We start from the raw sequence: 19,524 nt of genomic DNA, 5'->3' as shown, positions 1-19,524 counted from the left end.
TATTTGTCAGGGTATACAGAACTGTATCTGTCGCTGTACGGGACCAGTCAGGGCATGAAGTACACTAGCGGTCTTTGAACAAAGTACAGTACCGGTCGGGGTATAAACTACGGTGTCGGTCGTTGTATAACAAATAATGCCGGTCAGGCTATTCGGTACGATGCCTGTTGAGGTATATACTACAGTACAGGTCGGGGTATAAAGTACGGTGCCAGACGGGGTATAAAGTACGCTAACGGTCGGGTTATAAAGTTTTATTACACAACAATGAAAGATAAACATATAAAAAAGATAAATTAAAATGGAAATAATATCATAATAATCATAGAAACCTGCGTATAAAAGAACAGCATGAAAATAGTAAGCACCTTTTTCAAGTCATATTATAATATTTTATCATTAAGCAAATCCACACTTGGTCCTTTCAAACATATCATTGCGAATGTTACTAGTAAACAATACAGCTCTAAAGATGTCACAGATCTAGATTGGTTATCTACCAGTATCATCTATACTATGTTCTCTACCACAATCGAAACACCTCGGTCATCTCCGCCATATGACGCAGTAAAAGTAGTTCCGTAAAATTAAGAACGTATTTTTTATCAATAAGTTGAAATTGATTGCAGTGAAATGTTTTATTAAAAGATTCATTTAGATTCATAACAGTAAATTCCCTAGGCATACTTGCTTTATTGAAATATTTAAACTACGCGAGCTACTTGACATTGTAAACCGTACATCCGACGTTGTTTTTAAGGGAAATGGCCTAGGTGCTCCCATTGTCTCTACCAGTATCATGTAGACTGGTTATCTACGAGGTCGGCATGCTTGTTAATTAACTAGAATTTAAAAATGTTTAATAGTCATAATTAAGTCATTTAACAAAGAAAGTCTTAATTGACACTACTATCCTTTAAAAAATATCATGAAAGGAAGCGAAGGACTATAATGCAGAAAACTTTCTAAATGTCGTCATTGGCACTTTTCCTGACGACATGATTCCCCGCGCGTGTCTATGCGGAGAGGGCGATGTCGAGGGAAGCGTAGTTTCGACCCTCTTTCACCACGTGGATTGGTAGGAACGGCCTGTTGGTCTTCATGCAATGGTTCTGCAAAGCATTAAAACAGTGCAACTTTGTTTATTTTTGCTCAGATGTCGTTCGATACTGAGAGGCAAAATGTAGTAGAAGCTATTTTTTCGTATTTATATTATACAGAATCAAGGCTTTTTCTCCTTTTCTTCCAATAGTATGTAATAGAATTGGGAGGAAATATTTTTCATAACGTAGTTTTGATCGTAACATACATGTCAAAATTTCAAATTGTAGAATTTTAGCTTTTTAAGGAAAACGTTGGCTTTGTTAAGTTTCCGTGCAAAGTCAATATTTTCTTTTCTTAAAAGATCGAATAACTTATTGTCAACTGTTTTCACATTTCAAAGAAGTTAAGACCTTTCATATATACCACTGAATTTACAACAGAAAAATCCCATTTAAATTAACAAAAGATATTTAAACTCAAACCTTTTTTGCTGTTTGAATGGAGATATATAATTATTATGTATGAAGGCCAATTTCGAGAACTATTGAATAAATATCAAAAGGTTCAACCAAAAATGTGGGTTCTTCAGAAAGTTAATCACACTATAGTTCGTAAGTCTAACTGCATAAGATGGGGGGGGGGGGGGGGGGGGGGGGGTTAAAAAGAGCAGATTTTATTGAACGAGATGTCCATGGTCCGTAATCATGTCGATTTCTAAATGCATTTAGGTACACTTCAATGCATCATCCATTTACCCTTTACTTGAAATACAATGATTAAAGAAAAAAATGTTTATTACGTGTGCGTAGGTCATGCCGTTCCTCTTCTCGGCGGGCGAGGCGTTCTTCCCGATCCAGACAAAGATCTGTTCGCAAGAGTCAAACAGGAACACGTCCTGAAAAACACACAGGCGCATGTAATGATTATTTGATTGACCACGTACTAGTATCTCTTTTAAAAGCATATAGGACATTGCTTGAAACTACTGCACAACAGGCAACTTATCGTAAGTATTATATCAATTATAAACAATAATTATTTGGGACGATCAATTAAAGAAGCATGTTATTAACTTTTCTTTTATTCTTGAAAAATAAATCAGATTATGTTAACAGGAAAACAATTATTATGCATTTGATAAGAAAAAGAGCAGATGAACGGTATATGTTTAAAATACATTCCCCCTAACGACGTCGCATGCCCTTAGTGTTGTACTCACATCGCTGCCGAGGTCTTCCTTGGTGATGCCGCCAGTTTTCAACTCCTTGAACTCCGTCTTTCCGGAAGCGTCGCACACGCTACAACAGGATAAGAATATTCATGAGGGATATACACACTGTAGGTTATTCTCGGTTCATGTTTGTATTATACACCGGTCAATGAATAACCAACACCAGGGTGCTACGAGTACACAGTTGAGAAGTTTGGGGAAAAACTAGCGAATCTGTTATTGTTTTGTGCAAATTATGTCCCTGACGCGATAAGATTTGTTCAATGTATCATATATCTCGTTATGTACAATCTGTTTATTTCCCCAACTGGTCTGTAAAATTGCCGCATGTAATCATCCGCCGTCTTAAGTACCCCATGCACTCGCCACAACCAAGAGCGGGAACACATTGAGTGGTGCATTATTGATGGATTGTAACTTTAATTTATTCATCACAATTCTACAATTTCAAAAACTGTTTGTAGTTAAACTACTGAACACTCTTAACTGAAACAAAACTCAATGTTTACAGCAAAAAAATGTCCATTTTTTGTGCCAATATCTTACTATGGTCTCACTTTCTGAATTGTTTTCTTAAGACAATATATCATCATAATTATCTTGATTGTAGCGGTATGATAATACAGTTCAACGAAAAACACAATGAAGTAGTTATCCGCTTTCATTGATAACTTATTAAAAATGAAAAAAATGTATATTACAGTAACAAAATCCAGCAACTGAATGAGACAAGAGTATACATAAATATATATATTGCAACAATACTAACTAATTAGCAAATGATTTTTGCAATGGGCGTTGCGAGTTTTGTCACTAGCTTTTTTATTAGATTTAATTGAACTTTATTCAATAAAGTATTCAGCCAAATCCTATCATTCACTCACAAAGCACGCCCGATGCAAGAAGCGAAACAACATAAGAGACAAGGTGGGCATGGTCGGCGGTCTGGCAATAAACCCACCCGTAAACGAAAGCAGCTGATTCTAGACATGATATATACATAGATGTTGAAATAAACCAGCCATGGGCAATATTTCCGGGTTGACGAGGTAACATGGAAAGCTGTACAACATGTATATGTACGTGTATATATACTCACCTGACGCTAAAAGTTGTTATAGTGTATAAAACATATCATGAGAAACTGTCAATGCAATATGAAATATCATTCATTATCATCTATCAGCAGATAATATGTTGCATTAACCAATAGAGATTAAAGAAATGAGCTACGAATGCGAATTAAAAACATACGCATTTGCTAGGGTCTGGGTTTGCGAAATGAACATCGTTGTTATTGTTTCCTTTCGTCAATTTTATAAACTATTGTACTTCATGTACATCGAATATTCAATGATTAAAAAAGTAATATGTGATAGTGAAATATTATATGCAACATAATTTAAAGTTTTTTTCCTGTTATGAACGTTTTTGTTACATGCATTTTATTGCGATATTTTCCAAACACTTTATAACATTCTTGAATAATATTATCCTAATAATAGCTTTTTATTTGCTGATTGGCAACTATTTATATTCAACAGGTCATACTATACCAAACTTCACACATGTGGCAGTTAAAATGGCTTAGAGTGAAACCAGACGTTATTTGCATTTTTGCACTACATATTTAGTTTAAATAAATATCCTTCCGGCAAAAAACCAGCGTGTCAAGAAGTCTGACACGAACTTGTTGAGTTTCAAAGAGCATCAGTCATATGCTCACCGTGAACGCAATGGGCAGATAAGAATACAAAGAGCTTGGACTCTTACCGACCTACATAGCGCAATATTTCTTGAAACTTACTGGATGGCTTATAAGAGACCATGTATACCCAAAATAATTATGTTACTTTGTCTACACATATTTTAAAGTCCTACTACGGTAATCTCCGTCCCCCGAGAAAGCCACCATACCTGAACAGTTTCTTCTCTCCTCCAATGTCCACCTCGTCTGCCCCTTCTTCGTCCTCATCCGCAAGATAGCTGTAGAACTGGTGCTGTAAGTTGTACACATGTATTGATTAACAAAGTACTTTTATAAGAATGATTGTGAAGACATTTTTTATCTACCATGAGACACATTTGACTAGAAACCACTTAAATGTCCAATTTTGAAGCCCATGGACATGTGTCCCTGGTGAAGCAAGATTTTGTTACAGATGGTTAACTTCTATCACTACACAAACTCATACTTGTACTTTCCCGTTTGCAGTACATGTATTTGTATTATATGAACTTTAGAATATGTATGAGTTCAATGCACTTTTTTCATTAAATCGGGAAGAAACGGCTAGACTTATCAATGTAAGGAAAATTCCGTACCGCCTCGCTGATGCTGTGTTCGTCCACCACCTCACCCTTGGCGTGGCCGGCACGCTCACCCTCGATGTTCTGGAGGAACTCCATAGACTGTTAAAGAAGGTACAAGTTATATAACATTTATGTTGGCACATGTTCAGAATATCCACAGACTACTTACCAGCATTGTGATAATCCACTATTATTCTCTTTACAGTTGAAAATAAAGTGTAACGTGTGTGGCTATTCTGACTACGGAAGAAAGTTACGCTAACATTTTATTTAAACTTATTCTAGAAATGAGAACCATACTGTTTCCTAACAATTTATATGAACGAAAAATTATCTGATAACATGCCATGGATGTCTTAATTCATTCCGTATATGAGTCAACTCCATGTAGCAGTAGACGCTTATACCACAAAATCAGTGCATGGCCATACTTACTTCTAATATTGTTACCAAAGCTTATATATTCTATCTAAATGCAACTCATTGCATCTACGACGTACCCGCGCCTTTTCGAACGGACTGGCGTTGTTTCCGTTGAACTGCCAGACGGTTGTGCCAGCGTCGAGGATAAAGACGTCGTCACTGTTGAGACTCTTCTTGTTCAGCGGCACCTGCAGCGGAATAATGTAAGCTTATGCTCAATTATGACGCCAATGATAAGACAGCAAAAACAACCAATACTGATACTTCTTAAACGTATCAGGAATTTAGAAATTAAAAAAGTTTAAAACAGAACGGAACAGCAGACATTTTATCAAGGCACAACCAACATCAGAAATGTGCGCATCTAAACGCACGTTATGTGTCTATGTTAAAAATCGCGCACACCTACAAAGCAAATCATATACGTTGTAGTTAGATGGAATGAAGAATAGACGTAATGATTATGAATGGGCGGATTAAGCGTAGCGAACGAACCATTCTTAATCATTCAGATGTTACTTCATGTCATCTAACTGACTTAGGATACAACCTCATTGGTTGATCATTGTCAACGACACAGGGAATGTGTATCGGATGAATGGCAGAAGGCGGACCTTTAAAATACCCGCGAAAGTATTAATTTTTAATTAAGTCTACGGTTCTAATTGATTGAATGATCTGTAATACCACCGGCTGAACATATAGGTTATATTGTAAAAGATGTATGGGTATATTCATGTCATCGAAAAAATCCAAACAGTACAATTTCATACTTTCACACATGAAATATGTCCTTTATCAATGCACAGTCAGAGGTAAATCTAGATTTTAATTTAAACAAGAGGCCCATGAGATCCTATGCTCTACTGGCATGGTTATTGTGGTCAAGGTCATCCGACAACAACATTAATATTTGTTTTCAAAGCGTTGCACATGGTTCAAATTTCATTGCAATAGCTTCAAAATTAAGAAAGTATGTCAAAAGGATACAGTCGAGTTCATCAATGCACAACATTGATATTTGTTTTCACATGGTCCAAATTTTATTGCTGTACATTAAAAAATAAGAAAGTAGGTCAGGAGGTCACATTCAAGTTCATCCAAGGACAACATCGATAATTATTTTCAAAACTCTACACATAGTCCAAATTTCATTGCTGTAACTTCAAAAACAAAACAATAGGTCAAAAGGTCACAAACAAGGTCATCACAGTACAAAATAAATATTTGTTTTCAAAACTGTACACATGGTCCAAATTTCAATGCTGTAGCGTCAAAAATAAGAAAGGAGGTCAAAGGGTCACAGTCAGGGTCATCCAAGCACAACACAATTATTTGTTTTCAAAACTGTACACATGGTCCAAATTGCATTGTTGTAGCTTCAATATTAAGAACGTAGGTCAAAAGGTCACAGTCGGGGATCATCAACGCACAGCATTGATATTTGTTTTCAAAACTGTACACATGGACCATTTCATTGTTGTAGCTTTAGAAATAAGAAAGTAAGGTTGGTGCCAGCTTTGGCGCCAGGGGCATACTTTCAATTGTATTGGTAGAGGGCCATCATATGATGCTCCACAACAAATATCATTGGTAAGAGCCTTGTAGTTTAAAAAGTTTTGAAACCAGGGGCATAATTTGAATACATCTTGGTAGAGACCACTAAATGACGGTTATTAAAGATATCAAGGGTCTGGACTTAGTCGCTTCGGACAAAAAGATTTTCAAACATTTCCCTTTATAATTACACCACACTTGTGAACCCCGGGGCGTGGCAAGTAATGACCCCAGGGGCATAATTTGAACACACATTCCCAAGGGCAAGGGAGAGTAACACATAAATCCAAAAGCACAAGCTAAAAACAAGTTGTCTCTCTTTTATTCTAGACTTGGCTAAAAATAGCATTTTTTTTGGCTGGTTTTCGAAAGGAACCGACATATCATAGATATCTAACTACTGTACAAGTTTTATCAAAGAAGACCGTATCGTGCCTTTGGCCAGTAGAGCTTAAAATAAAGACAAGTCATCACTGACCTCCCTGATGGTGAGGTTAGCCCCTTTCCCGAAGACCTGGAGGAGGCGGGTCTTGTACTTGGTCGGCTCCACGTGCCGGAAACCCGTCTCCGCACCACCCTCCATCGTCCTGTACACGGGACAGGAAGACATATTGTCGGCGGTTTTAGTCAAGTAAATTGTGGTTTAAAAACTTTTCTGACAGAGAGTGAGGGGTTAAAAATGTTATCCTCACATTGAACGAAAAAGGTTACATAGCACAATGCAGTACAATAGTGTGCATTGGGCTTAAAACATTTTATGGACGTACAGGTTGACAATTATATCTTGTAACCAGATTAAAAATAAGACATTGCTTGACAAGACAAATGAATTTCTGCGTATACATTGAAATTCAGCAAACCACAGAATTTGGTATAACACTTACACAAGGCTCTTGAAATATGATCGGAAGAGCTCGGACTCAAATCCCTGGACCTCTCTGTGCTGCACGGCCTTGTCGTCCAGGAAAGTATCCAATTCTACGGTCTTGTACGCCGCGGTGCCGTACTCGTCCTACGGATGAGAAATATGGTGTCGTATTTACAATACAGTGTTAGGAATAATAGTACACACCCGCTTAAGACAGTGTCCGTGTGTGTATACCACGTGATAAATGACGTCATACATGCTACGTCGGAAGGCAAAAATTTGCTTAAAATGAAGACTTAAAGCAAAACATTTCATTTACACACCAATTTAAATGAAATAAAGGGCAGTTTATGCCGCTTAAAGAGCCCCGCATTTGTTTTATTACCAAAATTTGATGAGGTCATTAGTTTCATCAAACACTTCGAAAAACCTGTTTCCAAAATAATGTTTAGACAGTGCTCCGTCAGACGGCCGTAGTGTGTCTTAAGAAACTAAACTCTCGATCAAATTCTGGTAAAAGACCGAAGGTGGGGCTACGTAAGCAGCATAGACTGCGCTATGTTTCATTTAAAATGGTGAATAAATAGTGAAGTTATCTTTGTTTAAAGTCTTTTTTCAAATCAAAATATTGCCTTCCGACGTAGCATTTATGACGCAATTTATCACGTGGTATACACACACTGAGTGTGTCCTTGTTATGAACTAATGTGGAACATTGGTCGGTTTAAGCAACTCCGATAATGATACCAATTCATTAACCAATGATGTTCAGTCATAAAGGCGTATGTATTTTTTTAACAAAAACACGTACACAGAGCACAGGGGAAACAAGAATCACTTTGTTTTTTAAGACAATGGTTAACAATGGAATTTTAATCATAAGTATGGGCGATATTACGGAACGTTCATACAATCTTGGCTCTAGTAGAATATTTAATTATGTGCATTTGTTTATCAAAAATGTTGAGAACTCAATCAAATAACACTCAAGCCCTTGGCAAACCATAGTTTATATGTTTTTATATTACTTTTTTCATAAAATAAAGACGAAAACTGAAATAGATACAGCAAGTAGCCTAAACTTCACTATTGGTGAATGCCAGAGGGATGTTTTTATTAACACCCTGGTACTGTATTAATCTCACAAGCTGCATTGGAATATTTTTACAGATAAAACATGCGCCGAACTTTTTCTGGCATAAGAAAGTTAGATCGAGGTGAAACTTATATCGGACATTCCTGAGCTATTACCTGGGAGCTTTCACTGCCGATCCAGAAGTGAACATCGTACTTCAGGTCCGCCGACCCGCCCTCTGTATAAGTCTGTGGAAATGGATATGTTTACATCAAGGGTGTGAATAGCAAGGAAGTAAAGGCCTTTTCCTCCGCAGAATTTATGTGTTAGAGTAATTATCTAGCAATATCAAATGGTTTCATGCGTTCAAGTACATGTGATTCGGTCTGTATTAAAATTTAAAGTTTGAACGTAAACATTCAGTACTTTTTCAACATGATTTAAACGAATATATAATATTCTGTATGCAGTTGTACTATTCATGTGTGTGTTTTTTTTCAAAGGAAAACAAACAATAACTTTATTTATGAATAAATGGAATATTAGTCGGTATTACAAATGACAACTTATCGTACGTTGAGGATAATGTAAGAGTCGCCGTTGAAGAATTTCCCGTAGTCCTCCTTGGGCCACTCAGTCACTTGGAATTTCTGAGGTGACAAAAAAAGAAATAAATAAGTCAGCCCAATATGGTTTAAATACCGATTGGAAAGTAGACCCTAGTACTCGGAATTACCTAACGCCCTACCATACAAAAACAATCCGTCGTGTTGAGACAATGTAATAAAGTTGTAAGGCACATATGCTACATTTGACCGGCAGCTTGGCAAAGACTTACGTTTGATACTTGAAAATTGGCAGTGTTGATGATTAGTCTGAAACAACTGTTGGGCAATTCATGTGATTGTTTGTCAGACAATAGGTAATACACCATTGTTAATGTGATTGTCGTAGGTATACAAGTTTGCCAACTTGTTAACGTGTACATGAATGTAAGTAAATCATTCGTACATGTCTTCATTTGTTTCTAAACATTATTTATGTTTGCTTCACTGAAGATAATATACGCGACTATAGTTGGCTATCCTTGCTATGCACTCACCACAATCCTCCAGATCTGAAGTCCCGGCTTGGTGCCCGCTTCCTTCCAGGCGGGCTCCCCCAGAGCCGATGCCTCTTTAAGATTACGCATATATATAGATACATTTATTTCTGCATGCAATGTTTAAACATCGAAACATTATACATGAGTTATATAAAAAAACAACATAAGTTAATAGACCATGTCAACAACATTATATACAAAGGATATCACGGTAACAAAGGATAATAAAAGTTTGAATGTGTATCTACTGTCGTCACCGTAAGCTGCATTAATAACCAGTATTTTCCAACCGAGAATACACTAATGAATGAACAAGAAAAAACAATTAAGTAAAATTTAAAACAAATATGAAAACAAAAGTATGGTTGCCGATTTCTGCCATTTCACTGCGAAAATGCGAAAACCCGCCAAGGTGCAGGGGGAAAATGCGAAATAATATTAAAGTGGTACAATTTTGCCCTGCCATTGGCTCATTTTCGCATTCTCGCCCTTCAACTTGGCGTGTTTTCACATTTTCACTGCAAAAAAGGAGAAAATATGAAACAGCAGATATAAGACTCCATAGAAATACTTCCTGCTCACAACGTGAATTGGGAAGGTCAGCGAGATTACTTACTTTTGACCTGCCTCTCGAGGTCGCTGCCGAACAGCGCCATGTTACTGTCCTTCCAGTTGTACTTCTTCATTTTACGGAGTCCTACAATTGCAACGATATGGTTAGAATGAACATAACGTAGTCCTACAACTGCAACGATATGGTTAGAATGACCATAACGTAGTCCTACATTTGCAACGATATGGTTAGAATGAACATTACGTAGTCCTACAACTGCAACGATATGGTTAGAATAATCATTACGTAGTCCTACAACTGCAACGATATGGTTAGAATGAACATAACGTAGTCCTACAACTGCAACGATATGGTTAGAATGAACATAACGTAGTCATACAACTGCAACGATATGGTTTGAATTAACATTACGTAGTCCTACAACTGCAACGATATGGTTAGAATGAACATTACGTAGTCCTACAACAGCAACGATATGGTTAGAATGAACATTACGTAGTCCTACAACTACAACGATATGGTTAGAATTAACATTACGTAGTCCTACAGCGGCCGCGATATGGTTAGAATGAACATTACGTAGTCCTACAACGGCAACGATATGGTTAGAATGAACATTACGTAGGCCTACAGCGGCCGCGATATGGTTAGAATGAACATTACGTAGTCCTACAACTACAACGATATGGTTTGAATTAACATTACGTAGTCCTACAGCGGCCGCGATATGGTTAGAATGAACATTACGTAGTCCTACAACTACAACGTTATGGTTAGAATGAACATTACGTAGTCCTACAGCGGCCGCGATATGGTTAGAAAAAACATTACGTAGTCCTACAACGGCAACGATATGGTTAGAATGAACATTACGTAGGCCTACAACGGCTACGATATGGTAAGAATGAACATTACGTAGTCCTACAGCTACAACGATATGGTTAGAATGAACATTACGTAGTCCTACAGCGGCCGCGATATGGTTGGAATGAACATTACGTAGTCCTACAACTACAACGATATGGTTAGAATTAATATTACGTAGTCCTACAGCGGCAGCGATATGGTTAGAATGAACATTACGTAGTCCTACAACTACAACGATATGGTTAGAATGAACATTACGTAGTCCTACAGCGGCCGCGATATGGTTAGAATGAACATTACGTAGTCCTACAACTACAACGATATGGTTAGAATTAACATTACGTTGTCCAACAACGGCAACGATATGGTTAGAATGAACATTACGTAGTCCTACAACTACAACGATATGGTAAGAATTAATATTACGTAGTCCTACAGCGGCCGCGATATGGTTAGAATTAACATTACGTAGTCCTACAACTACAACGATATGGTTAGAATTAACATTACGTTGTCCTACAATGGCAACGATATGGTTAGAATGAACATTACGTAGTCCAACAACTACAACGATATGGTTAGAATGAACATTACGTAGTCCTACAACGATATGGTTAGAAAGAACATTGCGTAGTCCTACAACGGCCGCGATATGGTTAGAATGAACATTACGTAGTCCTACAACTACAACGATATGGTAAGAATGAACATTACGTAGTCCTACAACTGCAACGATATGGTTAGAATGAACATTACGTAGTCCTACAGCGGTCGCGATATGGTTAGAATGAACATTACGTAGTCCTACAACTACAACGATATGGTTGGAATGAACATTACGTAGTCCTAAAACTGCAACGATATGGTTAGAATGAACATTACGTAGTCCTACAACTACAACGATATGGTAAGAATGAACATTACGTAGTCCTACAACTGCAACGATATGGTTAGAATGAACATTACGTAGTCCTACAGCGGTCGCGATATGGTTGGAATGAACATTACGTAGTCCTACAACTACAACGATATGGTTGGAATTAATATTACGTAGTCCTACAGCGGCCGCGATATGGTTAGAATTAACATTACGTAGTCCTACAACTACAACGATATGGTTAGAATTAACATTACGTTGTCCTACAATGGCAACGATATGGTTAGAATGAACATTACGTAGTCCAACAACTACAACGATATGGTTAGAATGAACATTACGTAGTCCTACAACGATATGGTTAGAAAGAACATTGCGTAGTCCTACAACGGCCGCGATATGGTTAGAATGAACATTACGTAGTCCTACAACTACAACGATATGGTAAGAATGAACATTACGTAGTCCTACAACTGCAACGATATGGTTAGAATGAACATTACGTAGTCCTACAGCGGTCGCGATATGGTTAGAATGAACATTACGTAGTCCTACAACTACAACGATATGGTTGGAATGAACATTACGTAGTCCTAAAACTGCAACGATATGGTTAGAATGAACATTACGTAGTCCTACAACTACAACGATATGGTAAGAATGAACATTACGTAGTCCTACAACTGCAACGATATGGTTAGAATGAACATTACGTAGTCCTACAGCGGTCGCGATATGGTTAGAATGAACATTACGTAGTCCTACAACTACAACGATATGGTTGGAATGAACATTACGTAGTCCTACAACTGAACGATATGGTTAGAATGAACATTACGTAGTCCTACAACTACAACAACATGGTTAGAATGAACATTACGTAGTCCTACAACTACAACGACATGGTTAGAATGAACATTACGTAGTCCTACAACTGTAACGACATGGTTAGAATGAATATTACGTTGTCCAACAGCTGCAACGATATGGTTAGAATGAACATTACGTAGTCCTACAACTAAAACGATATGGTTAGAATGAACATTACGTAGTCCTACAACTGCAACGACATGGTTAGAATGAACATTACGTAGTCCTACAACTGCAACGACATGGTTAGAATGAACATTACGTTGTCCTACAACTGCAACGATATGGTTAGAATGAACATTACGTTGTCCTACAACTGCAACGATATGGTTAGAATGAACATTACGTTGTCCTACAACTGCAACGATATTGTTAGAATGAACATTACGTTGTCCTACAACTGCAACGATATTGTTAGAATGAACATTACGTAGTCCTACAACTGCAACGATATGGTTAGAATGAACATTACGTAGTCCAACAACTACAACGATATGGTTAGAATGAACATTACGTAGTCCTACAACTGCAACGATATGGTTAGAATAAACATTACGTAGTCCTACAACTACAACGATATGGTTGGAATGAACATTACGTAGTCCTACAACTGCAACGATATGGTTGGAATGAACATTACGTAGTCCTACAACTGCAACGATATGGTTAGAATGAACATTACGTAGTCCTACAACTACAACGATATGGTTGGAATGAACATTACTTAGTCCTACAACTGCAACTATATGGTTGGAATGAACATTACGTAGTCCTACAACTGCAACGATATGGTTAGAATGAACATTACGTAGTCCTACAACTGCAACGATATGGTTAGAATGAACATTACGTAGTCCTACAACTGCAACGATATGGTTAGAATGAACATTACGTTGTCCTACAACTACAACGATATGGTTAGAATGAACATTACGTTGTCCTACAACTACAACGATATGGTTAGAATGAACATTAAGTTGTCCTACACTTGCAACGATATGGTTAGAATGAACATAACGTAGTCCTACAACTGCAACGATATGGTTGGAATGAACATTACGTAGTCCTACAACTGCAACGATATGGTTAGAATGAACATTACGTAGTCCTACAACAGCAACGATATGGTTGGAATGAACATTACGTAGTCCTACAACTACAACGATATGGTTGGAATGAACATTACGTAGTCCTACAACTGCAACGATATGGTTGGAATAAATATTACGTAGTCCTACAACTGCAACGATATAGTTAGAATGAACATTACGTAGTCCTACAACTGCAACGATATGGTTAGAATGAACATAACGTAGTCCTACAACTGCAACGATATGGTTAGAATGAACATTACGTTGTCCTACATCTACAACGATATGGTTAGAATGAACATTAAGTTGTCCTACACTTGCAACGATATGGTTGGAATGAACATAACGTAGTCCTACAACTGCAACGATATGGTTGGAATGAACATTACGTAGTCCTACAACTGCAACGATATGGTTGGAATGAACATTACGTAGTCCTACAACTACAACGATATGGTTAGAATTAACATTACGTTGTCCTACAACGGCAACGATATGGTTAGAATGAACATTACGTAGTCCTACAACTACAACGATATGGTTGGAATAAATATTACGTAGTCCTACAGCGGCCGCGATATGGTTAGAATTAACATTACGTAGTCCTACAACTACAACGATATGGTTAGAATTAACATTACGTTGTCCTACAACTGCAACGATATGGTTAGAATGAACATTACGTAGTCCAACAACTGCAACGATATGGTTAGAATGAACATTACGTAGTCCTACAACGATATGGTTAGAAAGAACATTGCGTAGTCCTACAACGGCCGCGATATGGTTAGAATGAACATTACGTAGTCCTACAACTACAACGATATGGTAAGAATGAACATTACGTAGTCCTACAACTACAACGATATGGTAAGAATGAACATTACGTAGTCCTACAACTGCAACGATATGGTTAGAATGAACATTACGTAGTCCTACAGCGGTCGCGATATGGTTGGAATGAACATTACGTAGTCCTACAACTACAACGATATGGTTGGAATGAACATTACGTAGTCCTACAACTACAACGATATGGTTGGAATGAACATTACGTAGTCCTACAACTGCAACGGTATGGTTAGAATGAACATTACGTAGTCCTACAACTACAACAACATGGTTAGAATGAACATTACGTAGTCCTACAACTACAACGACATGGTTAGAATGAACATTACGTAGTCCTACAACTGCAACGACATGGTTAGAATGAATATTACGTTGTCCTACAGTTGCAACGATATGGTTAGAATGAACATTACGTAGTCCTACAACTAAAACGATATGGTTAGAATGAACATTACGTTGTCCTACAACTACAACGACATGGTTAGAATGAACATTACGTAGTCCTACAACTGCAACGACATGGTTAGAATGAACATTACGTAGTCCTACAACTGCAACGATATGGTTAGAATGAACATTACGTTGTCCTACAGCTGCAACGATATGGTAAGAATGAACATTACGTAGTCCTACAACTGCAACGATATGGTTAGAATGAACATTACGTTGTCCTACAACTGCAACGATATGGTTAGAATGAACATTACGTAGTCCTACAACTACAACGATATGGTTGGAATGAACATTACGTAGTCCTACAACTGCAACTATATGGTTGGAATGAACATTACGTAATCCTACAACTGCAACGATATGGTTAGAATGAACATTACGTAGTCCTACAACAGCAACGATATGGTTAGATTGAACATTACGTTGTCCTACAACTGCAACGATATGGTTGGAATGAACATTACGTAGTCCTACAACTGCAACGATATGGTTAGAATGAACATTACGTAGTCCTACAACTGCAACGATATGGTTGGAATGAACATTACGTAGTCCTACAACTGCAACGATATGGTTGGAATGAACATTACGTAGTCCTACAGCGGCCGCGATATGGTTAGAATGAACATTACGTAGTCCTACAACGAAAACAACTGTATGGTTAGAACGAACATTACGTAGTCCTACAACTGCAACGATATGGTTGGAATGAACATTACGTAGTCCTACAACTGCAACGATATGGTTGGAATGAACATTACGTAGTCCTACAACTGCAACGATATGGTTGGAATGAACATTACGTAGTCCTACAGCGGCCGCGATATGGTTAGAATGAACATTACGTAGTCCTACAACAACAACAACTGTATGGTTAGAACGAACATAACGTAGTCATATCACTGCAACGATATAGTTAGAAAGAACATTATGTAGTCCTTAAACTGCAACGATATGGATAGAAAGAACAAATATATAATTACGTAGTTCTACAACTGCAGCGATATGGTTAGAATGAACATTACGCAGTTCTACTGCAACAATATGTTTAAATTAACAGAGAGTTACGTAGTCACACGCCTTCGACGGTATAGTAAGAATGAAATGAGGGACCAAGAGCTATTGATTGCAACAATTAAGGGCTTATATGATTTCTTAGTCCATTTGGTTATCAACTCAAAGACTGGTGTTAAGTGGATTCATGTGTCAGGGACGGTTCTTGACAGAGGAATCATATACAATTATTATAATAGCATATTATCATAATGTGCTTACTTGATTTAAACATATATTTATTTTTGGAAGAAACATACAAAGAATGCAAGGTCATATACAATATCAAAATATAGGATTGGACTGGAAGATGGTAAACTACTTATGAAAGCACTTTCCCACAATGGAGTGTACTTGCTTAGTGTTCATATTCTCATAACGATACAGCTATTACATATGGTGGAATTATAAGTGTTACCACGTTACCTGCCATGATGAATGGTTTACTGTTGCACAGGAAACAAACTGCAAAAAATAAAAATAAAAAGCAATAAGATGTCATCTCATTTTCCCCTATACATGTTAAACAGCACACATGCCTGTTGTAACAACTAGCAATAGTGCATTTTGTGCGAACTACTTTACACTAACAAGCATCTGTTATTAATGTATAATGTATGTATTTCCAGATATTTGGAAACCACAAGCCTGGAGCGAGAGAGTTCCATCAAAGCATTGATAAGACGCCAACAAAACCGTGTAATGATCGTACCATTGCCTTTAATTACATTTCCGTATCCCAAGGATTAAATTGGGAGGTTTTGGAAGCATGCCATTAAAAGATTAAATTTATGTTGGACATAGCGATTAGCATCTCCTAACAAACAATGCTCTTCAAAATCAAAACTGATTTAAGACGGCGTACTAAGTTTAGAAAATTGAAGTTAAAAAAGGTTTTAGATGTTAAAGAAAACATCGCCATTAATAATTTGAGCGCACAAACTGAGAAACCTCGAGGCATCAATGTTAAGTTTCTGGAAATCTTCACATTAAGAACTTGAGATACTTAATGACTGTATGGAGCAGACATGCCACAGGCTTATCAGATCGGAGTCGAGAGTGATTCAGAAGTTGCAATTTGTGGAAACGTGTGGAAATTATAATTAACTTTTATTCGCAAACTGTTGGCTGCTTTTTGTCTATGTATTAGACATTGTAGTAACAATACTCTTAGACTATTGTTGTGAGAAATATTTAAATTATGACTTATATGCTTAAAATATATAGCTGTAACAATAGAAATTCCGTGCCTTCTCGTACAATTATGATTAACATCAAGACATTTTTCTGTAGAAACAATCATACAAATTTACGACACGTTCAACACATACATAATGCTAGCATATCCCATAAAAAGTGTTTATACCATTATTAATGTCAAATTATATCAGTACTTACCCAACTAACTGTCCGGACGAATTCGTTCGTTTCACTGTAAGACAAGCAGCGCACTGCTCTATGAGAGCTCTTCCGGAAAACCATGTTTGGCACGTGACCCTGAGTTCAAGGCCTCCATCAGCCAATCAAAATCACGGATAAGATTCGTACAGCAACATCAAAGAAAAGTATGACTAACGCACCAGCTAACACAAACATTTCGAAATAGGCTTATCAGCCTCCGTGTTTCTCGAGCTATTTATAAATCAGTGTAAAGTATAAATCAATGATCGAACACTGATCGAGGAGCACGAGGGAGAACATTTCGAGTAATAAGATAATTTTGAAAATATTTATAAATGCTTAAACACTATTATTCTTTCTTATATTGACAATTAATTGAATAGCAGTTCAACTTCTTATAACAATGGTATAGTACAGCCTACTTAAATTTCTCAATGTCCGGCTTGGGGCTTCGTTGTTTTAAAACAATGGTAAATATAATTATAATATATGCATACGTTGATTAAAAGGACAAACAAACAAAAATAAAAATAAAAAGAATAAAATAAAAACGTAAAGTGTGTTGTCTTTTTAACAAGCATTATACCGATGCCCCTTTTCATAGATGCTTCTATGTTGTTAAAGTTATGGATGTTTAAAGCAGAGTTTAAGAGCGAAATTTAATTAAAAACGACATTTGCAATAACGAATAAATTAGAACTAATTTTAGTTTTATTTATGCATACTATTATTTCATACAACTCTTGTAAATCATTAACATATGTATTAACTATTAAAATAAATCTAATGTGTAAAAATATACGAACAAAAAATGGATGATTTGTTTTCTTTTGTGCGTCTTTGAGTTACACATTTTTTTTCATTATTCAGACCAAGAGATCAACATAGGGAACGAATCGCTTGAATCGGAAAGCTCGACTGGCAAAAACAACAGTCAAAATACGAGGTAAATGTTTGACATAAAAACCTATCCATTCTACGCAGGGATGCTGTTGAATTATTTGGAATTGTACGCCAAAATACTTACGGGAGATAAGGGTGATCTCATAATGCCATATGGGGGCTGAGAGCGGGGGACCCCTTTCGTAGATTGGTTTTGAAAAAATACAATAATGAAAGAAGCATTTTCAGCATTCTGGATTCCAAACTTAATTGAATAACAATAAACTTTAACCAGTAAAATTTGCTTGCATATACAACTCAAGTTAGCCTTCAGTTTTTATATCTGATTTGGAGATTTCCACACTCGAGAAAAGAGTCTGTTTTGTATGGCCGGCCGCACTGGCGCGTATGGCTAGGTACGCCCATGCTGTCGCAATACAACGACATGCCAACTGGTGCATATTGTGTTCCAAAACAGACAGGAAATTATTCTGTGTAACTTCTTAATTTCGGGTCGTTTCCCATCCACTTTGTCTTGATAAAGGCCTTTCTCATGAGCAGCTACATACTAATGAACAAAGATATGGTGCACGTGCGAAAAATCTGAAGCGTTTGCTCAGCTATATATCAAGGGGAGCAATGTCAGGTGCGTCCAAGTTTCCTGGTTCATTGTTTGGGGTGAAAAACGTCCTCGATTCGGTGATTATAAATATTGTTTTCTTTATGTTAAAACGATATTTTTTAGACCTTGTGCACCGAATGAAGAGCAATTGCTTATTTACGATGACGCTTGTTTTAGACGAAAAGCATGGCCATATTAAAATATCAGACGCGAAAACAACGCACGTTTTTACTAGGCTTACCGACTCAATCAATGAACTTTATTTTACAAAACAACGATCTGATACCGTTCTCTTTCGTGTAATTCTCATCTGAATTACCTTGATTTGGTGAATCAAGGGTATTGTTGTTGTTTTCCGACGGAGAT

The 19,524-nt window shown here is 37.0% G+C and overlaps 1 protein-coding gene across 1 annotated transcript; it reads right to left on the bottom strand.

Annotated features, from left to right (window-relative positions):
• Positions 1-239: 239 nt before the first annotated feature.
• Positions 240-17,766, bottom strand: LOC128218241 (gelsolin-like protein 1). Its single transcript, XM_052925852.1, has 14 exons — positions 17,652-17,766; positions 16,680-16,718; positions 10,233-10,313; positions 9,614-9,687; positions 9,087-9,161; positions 8,688-8,759; positions 7,453-7,580; positions 7,047-7,155; positions 5,089-5,199; positions 4,601-4,687; positions 4,193-4,275; positions 2,264-2,342; positions 1,844-1,939; positions 240-1,112 (listed from the first exon to the last, which is right to left on the bottom strand). The coding sequence occupies exons 2-14, from the start codon at positions 16,684-16,686 to the stop codon at positions 1,017-1,019; spliced, it is 1,098 nt and encodes a 365-aa protein (XP_052781812.1). The 5' UTR covers positions 16,687-16,718; positions 17,652-17,766; the 3' UTR covers positions 240-1,016.
• Positions 17,767-19,524: the final 1,758 nt, after the last annotated feature.

This window comes from Mya arenaria, chromosome 14 (genome assembly GCF_026914265.1).
Source record: "Mya arenaria isolate MELC-2E11 chromosome 14, ASM2691426v1".
Classification (NCBI taxonomy): Eukaryota; Metazoa; Mollusca; class Bivalvia; order Myida; family Myidae; genus Mya; species Mya arenaria.
Note: the sequence above shows the minus strand (reverse complement) of the source record. Positions and strands in the feature narration are given on the sequence as shown.